This window comes from Trichechus manatus, unplaced genomic scaffold, assembly GCF_000243295.1.
Source record: "Trichechus manatus latirostris isolate Lorelei unplaced genomic scaffold, TriManLat1.0 scaffold00118, whole genome shotgun sequence".
In the NCBI taxonomy this organism is placed as follows: domain Eukaryota; kingdom Metazoa; phylum Chordata; class Mammalia; order Sirenia; family Trichechidae; genus Trichechus; species Trichechus manatus.
Window position 1 is genome coordinate 7997549 of NW_004444054.1, and position 14235 is coordinate 8011783.

General features: G+C 39.2%; 1 protein-coding gene across 1 annotated transcript in view; it reads right to left on the minus strand.

Moving 5' to 3' along the window:
- Positions 1-13950, minus strand: part of SLC10A2 (solute carrier family 10 member 2) — a 21830-nt gene extending 7880 nt beyond the window's left edge. The window contains exons 1-3 of the mRNA XM_004384187.3: positions 13568-13950; positions 6716-6834; positions 4805-4827 (exon numbers count right to left, since the gene is read on the minus strand). Of these exons, the coding sequence (XP_004384244.2) occupies positions 4805-4827; positions 6716-6834; positions 13568-13944 (519 nt within the window). The 5' untranslated portion in view covers positions 13945-13950. The remainder of the gene's footprint in view (positions 1-4804; positions 4828-6715; positions 6835-13567) is intronic.
- Positions 13951-14235: the final 285 nt, after the last annotated feature.

A 14235-nucleotide genomic window follows, 5' to 3' on the forward strand; every position in this document is an offset into this window, starting at 1 on the left:
AAACAAAACAAAAAAAAAAACCATTGCTGTGGAGTCACTTCTGACTCATAGCCACCCTACGGGACAGAGTAGAACTGCCACATAGGGTTTCCAAGGAGCAGCAGGTGGATTTGAACTGCTGACCTCTCAGCAGCCGATCTCTTAACCAGTGCACCACCAGGTAATACCAGTTAATATTGATAAAAGCCCCCAGAGAAATACCCCTCTGGGCATCCTTCTTTCTTGCTACTTTGGAAGGAGACTCCCTCTCCTGGGTCTCTAGACCATTCCTTAAATTATGTGAAGTTTATTAGCCTTAAATTAAAATCATTTTGATGCAACTTGATTGTACTGTTGTACTTGATTGTACCTAGCTTGAATCTAGGTGCAAATGCTGTGCTTGGCATGTAAGCATGATTGGTTTTTGGTAATCTATTTTAAATGAGCTGGGTCTGGTGAACAGGCAGTCCATCTGCCCTGTTTGGCCTCTCTTGCTAAGAATCCTTATCTCTTTGGGGCAGCCCAAGAAAACAGGATAAGCGTCAGGATCACCGCTGAAATCCATGGCAGAAATGTTTTGCCTCTTCTGACCAAATAAGGCAAGAGAACATGTTTCAGGCATTTGAAGTTGACTGGAAAAGACACCTTTCACACTTTTTGACACTCTGTCTGGAGAAGTTGGTTGTTATAACTCTTTACTCCTCCGTGGGCTAGGAATCTCCCTTTTTGCCCCCTCCTCCAGGCTCTGTTCATTTTACTTAGTTCTCATATGTCTGTGCTCTCTGTGCAAAATGCCTGCTTGTTTAGAGGAAAATGTATCTGCTCTGAGTTACACATTTGAAGTCACAGCTTGCTCTGTAACCAGTAGGTAGAGGAGGAAAGAAAGGTAGAAAGAAAGAGAATGAAAGAGAGTAGTGAATGGAGTCACGTGGTAGAGACAGACTCCAGTCGAACCTTTCTTTACTCACAACTTTGAGCACTGTGCAAATTATTTAACCTGTCTGAGCTTTGGTTTCTCTATTTGCAAAATGGGTTGAATTATACCAACTGCAGAGTTGGCAGTTCAAACCCACCCAGAGGCATCTCAGAAGACAGGTCCAGTGATCTGCTTCGGAAAAATCACAGCCTTGAAAATGCTATGGAGCAGTTCTACTCTGCACACACAGGGTTGACATGAATATGTCTGCCTCACAGTGCTGTTTTGAGAATTCAGTGATGAAATGGATATAAAGTTCTTGGTACACAGACACTAAAAAATGTGAGGTGGAAAGAAGTAGGTATAACAAGTTGCTGCAGTGGTTTTTTTTTTAGTGGTACCAATCATACATGCCACATTCTTCCCCATCCATATATTAGCTCATCTGGGTGTTTATTGAATCATCACCACATGTTGAGAGCACCTTCCCACAGAGCTGATTGGAGAGTAGATTGGGGCTGTTTCCAACTCCCCAGTGACCTTGGGAAGATTAAACAATTACTCTGAGCCCCAATTTCCCCATCTACAAAGTGATGATAATATTCTGTGAAGCAGTCGGGTAGTTTGTTTTCTTCACTAAAAGACTAGAAAAAACAGCCACAAGAAGGTTAGATTAGAGAATAACCAAAAAACCAAACCCTTTGCCGCTGAGTTGATTCTGACTCATAGTGACCCTATAGGACAGAGTGGAACTGCCCCAGAGAATAGACCTGGGAAAAAGGGTTTCCAAGAGAATAGACCTGGGGAAAAGGGTGAGTAAGTAAAGTTTATTCTTGTTTCTTAAACTCTTCTCATTTTGGATAGCAACAGAACATTGTCTGATATAGGACAGGAAGATGAACCCCTCAGGTTGGAAACACTCAAAATATGACTAGGGAAGAGCTGCCTTCTTAAAGTAGAGTCGACCTTAATGACACGGATGGAGTAAAGCTTTTGGGACCTTCATTGGCTGATGTGGCACAACTCAAAATAAGAAGAAACAGCTACAAACATCCATTAATAAGGACGTGGCATGTACAAAGTATGAAGCAAGGAAAATTGAAATTGTCAAAAATGAAATGAAATGCTTGAAGATCAATATCCTAGGCATGAGTGTGCTGAAATGGACTGGTATTGGCCATTTTGAATCAGACAATCATATGGTCTACTGTGTCAGGAATGGCAAATTGAACAGGAATGGTGTCATGTTCATCGTAAAAAAGAACATTTCAAGATCTATCTTGAAATACAATGCTGTCAGTGATAGGATAATATCCATGTGCCTACAAGGAAGACCGGTTAATACAACTATTATTAAAATTTACGCACCAACCACTTATGCCAAATATGCAGAAATTCAAGATTTTTACCAACTTCTGCAGTCTGAAATTGATCAAACATGCAATCAAGATGCACTGATAGTGACTGGTGATGTGAAAGTTGGAAACAAAGAAGGATCAATAGTTGGAAAATATGGCCTTGGTGATAGAAACGATGTCAGAGATTTCATGTAGAATTTTGCAAGACCAAAGACTTACTCATTGGAAATACTTTTTTTTTGACAACATAAATGATGACTATACATGTGAACAGGAATAAAATAAACTACATCTGTGGTGAGAGATGATAAAGAAGCTCAATATCATCAGTCAGAACAAGGCCAGGGGCCGGCTGTGGAACTGACCATCAATTGCTCATATGCAAGTTCAAGTTGAAGCTGAAGAAAATTAGAACACATCTACGAGAGCCAAAATATGACCTTGGGTATATCTCACCTGAATTTAGAGACCATCTCAAGAATAGATTTGATGCATTGAACGCTAATGACCAGACGAGTTATGGAATGACATCAAGGACATCATACATGAAGAAAGCAAAAGGTCACTGAAAAGAAAGAAAAGTCCAAAATGGATGTCAGAAGAGACTCTCAAACTTGCTCTTGAATGTAGAAGAGCTAAAGCAAATGGAAGAAATGATGAAGTAAAAGAGCTGAAGAGAAGATTACAAAGGGCGGCTCGAGAAGACAAAGTAAAGTATAATAATGAAATGTGCAAAGACCTGGAGTTAGAAAGCCAAAGGGAAAGAACATGCATGGCATTTCTCCAGATGAAAGAACTAAAGAAAGAAATTCAAGCCATGAATTCCAATTCTGAAGCATCGTATGGTCAAAATATTGAATGATCCAGAAAGCATCAAAAGAAGATGAAAAGAATACAGAGAGTCACTGTATCAAAACCAGTTTGTCGATGTTCAATCATTTCAGGAGGTGGCATATGATCAAGAGTGGATGGTACTGAAGAAGGAAGCCCAAGCTACACTGAAGGCATTGGTGAAAAACAATCCTCCAGGAACTGATGGAATACCAGTTGAGATATTTAAACAAATGTATGCAACACTGGAAGCACTCACTCGTCTATGCCAAGAAATTTGTAAGACAACTACCTGGCCAACTTATTGAATGAGATCCGTATTTATGCCCATTACAAAGAAAAGTGATTCAACATAAGGCAGAAATTATCAACCAATATTGTTAATATCACAGGCAAGTAAAATTTTGCTGAAGATAATTCAAAAATGGTTGCCGCAGTACATTGACAAGGAACTGCCAGAAATTCAAGCCAGATCCAGAAGAGGATGTGGAGTGAAGGATATTATTCTATGAGGGATATCAAGATGGTACTTGGCTGAAAGCAGAGAATACCAGAAAGATGTTTACCTGTGTTTTATTGACTATGCAAGGGCATTCGACTGTGTAGGTCATAACAAATTATCGATAACAGTGCGAAGAATGGGTATTCCAGCACACTTAAATGTGCTCATGCAGAACCTGTACATAGACAAAGAGGCAGTCTTTCAAACAGAGCAAGAGGATACTGCATGGTTAAAAATCAGGAAAGGTGTGCATCAGGGCTGTATCATTTCACCATACTTATTCAATCTGTATGCTGAGCAAATAATCAGAGAAGCTGGACTATATTAAGAAGAACACATCAGGATGGGAAAAAGATGCATTAACAACCTGTGATATGCAAATGACACAACTTTGCTTGCTGAAAGTGAAGAGAACTTGAAGCACTTACTGATGAAGATCAAGGACTACAGCCTTCAGTATGGATTACACCTCAATAGAAAGAAAACAAAAATCCTCACAACTGTACCAACAAGCAACATCATGATAATGGAGAAAAGATTGAAGTTGTCAAGGATTTCATTTTTCTTGGCTCCACAGTCAACATCCATGAAAGCAGCAGTCAAGAAATCAAAGAACATACTGCATGGAGCAAATCTGCTGCAAAAGTTCTCTTTAAAGTGTTGAAAAGCAATGATGTTACCTTGAGGACTAAAGTGCATCTGATCCAAGCCATGGTATTTTCACTTGCCTCATTTGCATGCAAAAGCTGGACAGGGAATAAGGAAGACCGAAGAATTGATGCCTTTGAATTATGGTGTTGGTGAAGAATATTGAATAATACCGTGGACTGCCAGAAGAACAAATATATCTGTCTTGGAAGAAGTACATCCAGAATGCTCCTTAGAGGCAAGGATAGTGAGACTCTGTCTCATGTATTTTGGACATGTGATCAGGAGACACCTGTCCCTGGAGATGGACATTATGGTTGATAAAGTAGATTGGTCATCGAAAAAGAGGAAGACCCTCAATGATAAGGATTGACACAGTGGCTCCTACAACAGTCTCAACCATAGAAATGATAGTGAGGATGGCACAGGACCATACAGTATTTTGTTCTATTGTACATAGGGTCGTCACTATGATTCAAAACTGACTCAATGACACCTAACAACTTCTTCTCAAAACTTACTCATGTTAAAGAATGTGAAGTAAGGCATTCACACTATAGTTAGAATTACCCAATATTGCCATGGGACATTTTCTAAAAGAGAATGAATGTCAAGAGGAGAATATTTTTAGGCTTAAATTCTTTTCTCAAACAATAAGTAATATAAAATTCAAACTCCTTTGGCAGGCAGGTTCTTTAACTCTAAGAGAGGTGTCTACTGAAGGAGTAGCAAGAAAGTTAAGCAGCATGAGACACAGGCAGATGATAATGGAAGGTCACTCTAAAACCTATTTTCAGGAGATTGTATGTGATATGAAGGCATTCCTCAGGGGTCAGTAGAAGGAACTTATGCAGGAAAATACTAAGAACAGTATGTCAAGGAAGACCATTTCTTTTACCTACTGGTCATGGTAGGACTTGCAGAGAGGGAAGGGAGTACATGAAAATGTTAGAGTACAGATCATCCCCAATTAGTGTTCCAGTAATTTGTTCTATTTCATTTGTGTAGACCTTGAGTCATGTTTTATCACTGAAACAATCTCTCTTAGAAATGGAAGGAATTTAGATGTCAGCTGGTCCAACTTCTCTCCCCAGCAGGAATTCCTTTTACAAACATTCTGCTGGGTGATCCTTTAACGTTTGCTTATATGCACCCTTCAATGATAAAGTCACACCATTACGTAGCCCATCAGGGAGCTACTTGTCTCCAAGGTTAGCTGAACAAAACTATTTAGCTTGTAATGTACCTGATTGGTACTGATATACTTTTTCACAAACATTTCATTTTTAATATGATATTTGTATGGAAAATGGCTTGTTTGGGTATGCCAGGAGCTATCTTATGTTTCTCTTGATTCTCATCCCCATGTTACACCAAAAATTTAATCTCCCACCAAATCTCAGAAAAAGAAAAGAAAAAAAGGCTCCTTTGGTCTTTGGTATGGGAGAGAACATCTAGGAGTTGAAATGAATGAGTAGAGCAGAGTCACAACTAGCAAATCAGGCTCCAGGGCATGGAATGTGGACCATGCCACTGAATGAACTTTTGAATCATGATGTGGTGCACAACTGAGTGTTATAAACAATGTGTTTCATCTGGTAGTTTCCTATTCTGATACTCCTTATTGCTTACTAAGTGCCAAAAAAACCCACAAAAAACCAAACCCGTTGCGGGTTGAGTTGATTTCAGCTCAAAGCGACCCTATAGTGCACTGGTTTAAAAATCATTAGTTGAGATTTTTTTTTTTAATTTTTTTTTTTTTTTTAATTTCTTAACTTTGAGTATCTGGGTGCAAACTCCCATTACCATTAACTAGAAATGGTCTGATCTGCAATTGATCGCAACGGATCATGGGGATGGTGCAGGATGAGGCAGCGTTTTGTTCTTTTGTGCATGGGATAGCCATAAATCAGAGGTCGACCCAATGACAGCTAACAATAGCAGTTAAACTCTGGATGAGAGAAAGAATGGAAACTCTTGGGCACTAGTAACCTAAGCCTCCTCAAATTCAGATTGATATGGGAGGAGGGGATTATTTAAGTTGGTCCCTCTCTCTGGTGATTTGAATTGAGGGAAAAGCTGGTTCTCCCATGGGATTAAGTTTGGGAATTTAGATTCTGCCAACTCTCATTCAAATGCAGAGATTACTTGTAATGAGATCTTCACTGGACATAACTGCTTCTCATGCAAAAAACAAAACAAAACAAAAAACGTGTTGCTTTCGATTCCGACTCATAGTGACCCTATAGGACAGAGTAGAACTGCCCCATAGGGTTTCCAAGGAGTGCCTGGTGGGTTCACACTGCTGACCTTTTGCTTAGCAGCTGTAGCTCTTAACCACTACGCCACCAGGGTTTCCCACCTCTCATGCAAGGAAATAGTAAATAATAGCTGGGTCTGAGCCTTGTTTGAAAACCTAGTAGGGGAAAAGCAGAAGAGAAGGAGGGTGATATTAGAAAATCTTGCAGAAGAATGACTTACCTATGCTATTATAGGGAATGACAATTGTCCCAGCATCGGTCCACATTTTGGTATAGATCCAGAGACACAGAGGCATCATTCCCAGGGCAAGCAGTGTGGAACATGTGGTCATGCTGATGCTGAAAAGAAAGAGGTAAGGTGACATGTCCACTTGGGCTTTCTAGGTAAGAGCCTTTTCATTTTTTTGCTTTGTGAATAGAAAGCCCTGCAAAAGACTGTTACAACCAATAGCACCATCAGGTGTGATGGGCAGAAATAGACATGTGCACAAGTTTGTACAAGGATGGCCTTGGTGAAACAGCAAAGTCTGTTTTTGGTGTCAGCCTGCTTTGTTATGTGCCGTCCTTCTCTCCTCATTTGTTCTAAAGTATCAAAGAAGATATTTCATAACAGTTTAAACCTATTATTAAGCAATGTACAAAGTGCCCAGGTGTGCCACCCTTTGAACTTCTGCTCAGACAACGGCAGACACATTTATACCAGCCAAGATTTCCGTGGGCTTCTTGTGGCCCAGTTGATGTAAGTTGGGCCTCTCTTACACCAAGATGGGCCTTTGGAGGAGAATGCATATCTGAAGGAGGAGGCCTCCAGTGTCCTTCCTTAAAGCAGACAAATTATGGGCCAAAATACTATAGCTTGAGAAAAGAAGAGGACACTGACTTATAAAACCGAAGAAAACATGTAGGCAGGCACCGTAGGCCTGGAGTATTAGAAGTGAGTAAGTTGCTAAGAAATTTGCCAAATACGTGTTCAGAAGAATCAGGGTTTGCTATTGTTCTTCCTGAGAGCATTTATACTTTAGTAAGTGGATATGGCCAAGTAAGTAGGTTTTGGTTAAATCAGTGGATTTTGGCTTTTGATTTTGAGCAATCAATATCAAATGATGCTGTTTTCAGCACTGTTAAAGCTAAAGACAGAGATTTTTGGTCAGTGGGTCTTCGAGGTCCCCTTCAAATTGCATCATGTACAGGGCACATTCTCTGCCTGTGGAACAAAGCAGTTAAAAGCCTTTTTTTTTTTTTTTTTTTTTACCTCTGAAGAGGTATTGCTACATACTATGTGACCTTGGGCAATTTACTTGACTTCTGTGTGCCAGCTTTCTTGTCTGTAAAATAAAGATAATAATAGTCTCTACCCTCAGAGGTGGAGCCCTGGTGGTGCAGTGGTTAAGAGCTCAGCTGCTAACCAAAAGGTTGCCAGTTCGACTCTACTGGCCGCCCCTTGGAAACCCTGTGGGGCAATTCTACTTTGTCCTGTGCGGTGGCTATGAGTTGGAATTGACTGGATGGCAACGGGTTTGTTTTTTTTTTTGTTTCTCTCATAGGCAGTGAGGATTAAATGAGCTAATGATGTGCCCTACTTAGAACACTCATTAGGAGAGAGTTACTATTATTCTCTGTATAGCCATACGTTGGTGTTACAACATAACTGAGAAGCAGGAAGCTCTAAGAGCAATTGTTTGGAAAGGACCCTTCCCCAACAGCTATCAAAGTAGTGGTTTCTTAAAGGTATTATGTGCATACTTAAAGGAAAATACTAAATATTTACACTGTCCTCCCCAAAATAAAACATACCCTATGCTAAGGAAGAGGGAACCATGGTTAAGCACTCTGCTGCTAACCGAACGGTCAGCGGTTTGAACCCACTAGCTGCTCCTCCGGAGAAAAATGTGGCAGTCTGCTCCCATAAAGATTACATACAGCCTTGAAAATCCTATGGAGCTGTTCTGTCTGCGCTGTAGTGTTGCTGTGAGTTGGAATCAACTTGACGGCTATGGGTTTATGCTAAGGAAAGCTAAAACTTTGCAATAATAGCCAATGCTAGAGATGTGTTTAAAACGTTTTCTAAGAGGTTCAGTCTATCTATTATGGTCATAGGTTAACTTAGTTTAGATATAAAACAGGATGCTAAGGAAGCATCCTAGAGCCTGAAAAATCGGTTAATCTGTTACCAATAGTGCTTTGTACTCCTTATAATTAAAGTGCTGAGATTTGTAAATGATTTTCCCTCTTTCCCTTCTTTTGTCATTCTCTAGTTTCTTTTTAAAAATAAGTTAGAATGGATTTAAAGTTATCCCCATCATAAAATTACTTTCATTCCTGTGCATCCAGAGAAGGGACAAGATCAGAGTTGGGGAAGGAAATGGTTTATATTTAGTGGGTGATCTTGACCATGAGGAGCTGAATAAAAGCAAGAGAATGGGTAGCCTGAAGTCAAATCTCTTTGAACAAATACAAGACCAAAATAAAACCACTTTAAATAGGATTAAAAATGATTCACAGATGAAGAATTTTAAGGAGTCATGTGGAGGAGTAAATTAGCAAAAAAAAAAACAAAACAAAACGGAAAATCATTTTACATGAAAAAAAATTCAAGTCTATCAGGGGCATGGATGTGAACAATAAAAATACTACCACGAATTTATATTGAAATGAAGAAAATACTACTGAGCAAGAAATTAAAAAATCTCTGGGCTTTAATTCTTCGCCTTAGCTGTATTACTGTATGTTTACATAAATAACATGCTATGCTAATTTTTTTTGTTTTTTACAGTAAAGTGAAAAAAATCGGCGTAGTGGCGCCTACAAAAACACCTCACGGGGCGGGGCGGGGGGAGGAGCAGTTGGCAAACAAACGTAAAACGTGCTCGTTATTTATGTAAACGTAAAGGTGCTTGGCTGGCAAACAAATGCACAAGCAGTGCGTGATTTTCATAAAAATACATTAACTACCAGGAGAAATTTTTTGGAAATAAAAGAATAAATTAGGATTCAGTGAATGTTGGGGAATCCAGTGAAGTCAGTGTAATAAAAAATGCAAAAGACTATAATAATATTAGAAGGGAAACACCAAGTTTGAAGGATCAATAGAAATGTTTATAGGTATTACTAGAAACAGGAGAAGTGATAAGTGATAGAGATAAGGTACACAATGGTTAAGAGCCTCGTCTAAATTCAGATTCTGACTCTGACATGCATTGACTCTGTGACCTTGGTCAAGTTTCTGAACCTTAATTTTATCATCTGTCAAATGCAGAAACTGATAGTACTGACCTCAGAGGACTGTCAGTCAATGTGTTTAAAGTACATAGCACTGTGGATGGCCCATAATGGCGACTCCACGCACAACAGAACAAAATACTGCCCTGTCCTGTATCATACCCATGATTGGTTTCGGATCAGACTGTTTTGATCCATATGCTTTTCATTGGCTGAATTTTGGCTGATTTTCAGAAGTAGATCGCCAGGCCTTTCTTTCTAGTCTGTCTTAGTCTGGAAGCTCCATTGAAACCTATACAGCATCATAGCAACATGCTTGGAAGGCAAGAATTCTACCACTGAATCACCAATGCCCCCATGGCACCGAATAGTACCTAATAAATGTTAGCGAGCAAAATAAAAATAAAAGCTACATGAAAGAAAGAAAGCTTGATTAATTTGAGGGAAGATAAAGGAAAAAGTCATATGGTATTGGGTTAGTTCTGTTAGAATAGAGAGGAAATGGATGTTTATGAAGTTGAAATGGGAGCTGTTGCTTTGGATTTGTGATAAGCAAGAGGGTCAGAGATCTTGAACCACTAAAATAATAGCACTGAAGTGGAAGATGAAAAAATCTAATAATACTTGGCTTAAGAACAAGGATGCAGTAGGAAAATCTAGAAAATAGTAAAAAAGAGTGTCAAAAGTAGGTGACAATGGTGAAATTGGGAAAAATAAGCAGAGGACACATCTGCAAGGGATTCCCCAAAGAGTAAGTCAAAGAAAGGAAAATGAGGAGAAAAAGTCCTTTCATGATACGGCGGAGGTCACTGCTAAGGAAGAGTGACATGCTATTGAGCTGTAACTGAGCATATGCAAAGACGTGGGTGTCACCCGAACCATGAGCCTTGGCCACAACAGTTACCTGAAAACATCACCTTCATTTCTCCCTGAAACATTTTGTGCATAAGATATCCACAGAACAGATATAACTTAGGTGAAAATATCTATGCACAGATCAGATTCACAAGCAGCAAATTTCCAGACTGGGAGGAATTGAAATATCACTTTCAACTGTATTTCAATGAGCAGAGATAACTGTCTTTTTTTTTCCTTTTCTTTCTTTTAGTCACTAGAGATTTCAAAATGCAATGGCTTCCTACGCTCAGAGGAGATGATAGAGCGTAGGAGGAAATGTTTTGCTTTCTTTTTCCAGGAACCACATCCAGGTGGAGTTGTTTTGCTGGCATTGTGTAGTATTAGTTCAAGTAGCACAGATGCTGATTAGTCTAAACAACCATATCTTCACTGCCATTGCTAGAATGCAAGTGGGGATGGAGAAGATAAAGTTCCAAGGGTACGGGACTTGAAACATAAATGGTAGATAGGATTGTATCTAAACAAATTAGCATGGACTTCAGTTAGCTGAGACTCACTTCAGAAGAATAAAAAATCCTTTATCCCACTGGAAAACTGTTTCCCAATAGCTGCAGTTTTATCCACTTAATTTGTTTCAAAGAAATATTTGATCAATTTTTTTCCTAAAATATAAAAATCATACTGTCATTTTCTTACATAGTAACATAATTTAACCTCCTCTTGGTGATTTGAGGTCATTGCAATAAATATTATTTGCTGTGCTAAAATAAATGATGTTTTCTGGGCTTATTGGGTTTAGAGAGTTGTTTGTCCCTAAAATAGATGAAACAGAGACTGCTGAGCTTTGTGAGCGTCTTCTTTGCGTTGTTGGCATTTTGGTCTTCTCCCTTGGGGTCAGGCTTTTCGGGCGACTTGCTGCTGCTGGACTCATGACTGCCTCCTTATTCCTCTTCCCCATTTTCCTGTTTCTGATCCTCTATGTATTGCAAAATTGCATAATAGAACTTTAGAATTAGAAAAGTAAGTAGGTCCCCAGTGAGGTTAGTTTATGAGATTAAGTGGAATTTATTTTTGGTGCGCAAAATCTTTTATTGGGTCTCGTTTGAGTCTGGATCAGCAAGGTTGCTCTAGTTAGGTAACTGTTAGAGTGCAGAGATGTTGGTGTTATGTGTACTTTGCAAGACAAGGGATCTGTGGCGCGCACTGTTTATACAACTAAAATTAAACATTTCAGTATCTTATGTCCCATTACAGGGCTTATTCTGATTTGTAGAGGGATTTAGTATATAAACTGATTCAGCTGGATGTTTGCTACCAAGGTGTCACACTCTTCTTTTGGTTTTTATTTATTCATCTTTTTGTTACAGTGTACAGGGATTGTTAGGCTAGGCAGACCAATTACGTAATCATCTCCGTTTCAAAAGAAGTAAGATTTCCTTAAAACTACATAAACATTTGACTTGGAGTTTTGAGATTAGAATTTACAGCTTTAGCCTGCAGAAGGAAATCCACTTCAACAGCCAAACAACCCAGCATCACACAAATATTTCCATCTTGCTACTGGATTACATAATGTGTGGCATTATGTTGAGGCACAAGACACTTTGATTTTGTTAAAACATTACAAATATAATGCAAAAGCTGTTTAGTGCAGGTCAAAGCCCCATATGCAGTTGCCTTCACTCCTCTCTCCTCTCCACTGAGTGGCTGCTAGCTTTTAGAAGGCTCGCTTCTGTTTGCCTAGGCTTAGGTCAAACTAAGTTGAAGTCTAAAAAGATTTTATTGCTATATTGTGGTTCACAGGTTTAACTTAACTCAATAGCACTTGGAATCCTTTGTTTTTTTTTTTTTTAACAGGAGTTCCTTAAGACATCTACTGCAGGGTAGATACAGTATTCCCTTCTGTGAAACATAAGTCATGTGAAAAAAACATAGATTACATGACTTTTCTAAAGCTTCTGGAGAAATCAGCACTAGGTAAGATGAGACACCCGGCTGGCAATTGCTCACGAGGCACTTGATCAATGCAGAACACGGTTTTACATTTTGCGGTGGTTCCATTTCTCTGCTTTGAGCTTCTCTCTTCTGAGTACAGTAGCTGGTGATTAAGGGGGCTGATTGCCTACTGTACAGTATTTAATAAGCACATGTTACATTAACACCTGGGTGTTTTGCAGAAATGCATACCTCTCACAGGAAATGAGGAATTGTGAGGTAAGGAAAAAGACGTTTGTCTATTCAACTTACAGCATTAAAATCTGCAGTCTTGTCACATTAATGCTTCGTCTTATTTCTATTAGTTTTTTTTTCCCACTACTAGTTCAGACTGGTACAGGATGAATTGGGCAAACATTGCAATTTAGATTACTCTGTGGGAAGCACAGAAACCATCTTCTGTTTATTTTGTAGCAAGGTAAGCATAATTAAAAAAAAAAAACCTGCCATAGGGTTTTTTTTTTCCTTTTTAATAGAAATATAGGTAAAACAAATGCAAGAATTCTTCCTTAGGTTTTATACCAAGAAAAAGCTTGCCCAAATAACTGGAGTTGACCATCGTCCCACCATAGATTCTGATGTTTAATGAAAAGTTTGATTCCATGATTGCACTCAGAACTCTTCATCATGACACAAAAAGTTTCGTTTCGTTTTTTTTTTTGTTGATACCAACGGAGAAAACTTTCTCAGCTGCAGCTTGTGGCTTGGGAAAGATTTGTTTTTTTGAAAAACTTTGAATCTTTTCCCAGAGATAAACAGCAGTTACCCAAATCCCTGTTAACTGAGTTAGATTAAAAAACACAAACACAAAAAATAACCCCTAAATTCTATAGCTAAGCAACTACGTGGGTTGGTGAGGGAATGGGTTTATCTTCTCCTTGTTTAACTCCTTAATGGTATTTTAAACCAATCGCAGATCAGTTGGAAATTCAGAATGCCATAGGCTTCTTAAAAGATTAACTCGATGCAATTGGAATATTTTGAGGTTTAGATAGCTTACCTCAAGTCCATGTCGCCATCGACCCAATACGCCAAGATGTTGGAACCAGTTCCTCCGGGACAGCATCCCATGATGAGTACCACCACAGCCTGGACAGGGAGGATGTTGAAGGCCAGTGACAGGATGAATCCTGCAAGGGGCATGATTCCAAACTGACAGAGGAAGCCAACACATATGCCCCATGGCTGCTTTATGTGCCCTAGGAATTTCTTGATTTCTACGTGGCAGCCCATGGAGAACATCACCAAAGCCAACAGGATGGTAAGGGTGGTACTCAGGACTACATTTAGAAGATAGTTGGGATCACTCTCAGGTAGCACACAGGATGTACCATCACAAATTGTTGCATTGGGCAAACAGCTTGTCAAATTACTCATTGTTGGGTTTGCTGTCCAAATGGCCATGCTCAGAGAAGCACAGATCCCCCAGTTCCGGCTCAGCTGCAAGTCAAGATAAGTAATACTTATTTCAACCACGTCAAACTTTTAAACCCTTCCTAGACACACGTCACTTGATGTCTCTTTCAATAAACCACCTCAGAGAAGCAATAAAAAACAGTAAATGCTAGAATGTAAGTTTCAAGAGGTAATATTACAACACAGCACAAATTATGAATCATAAAAGTCCAGCAAAGTTATTGGTCCAGGCAGAGAATTATAATTAATCAT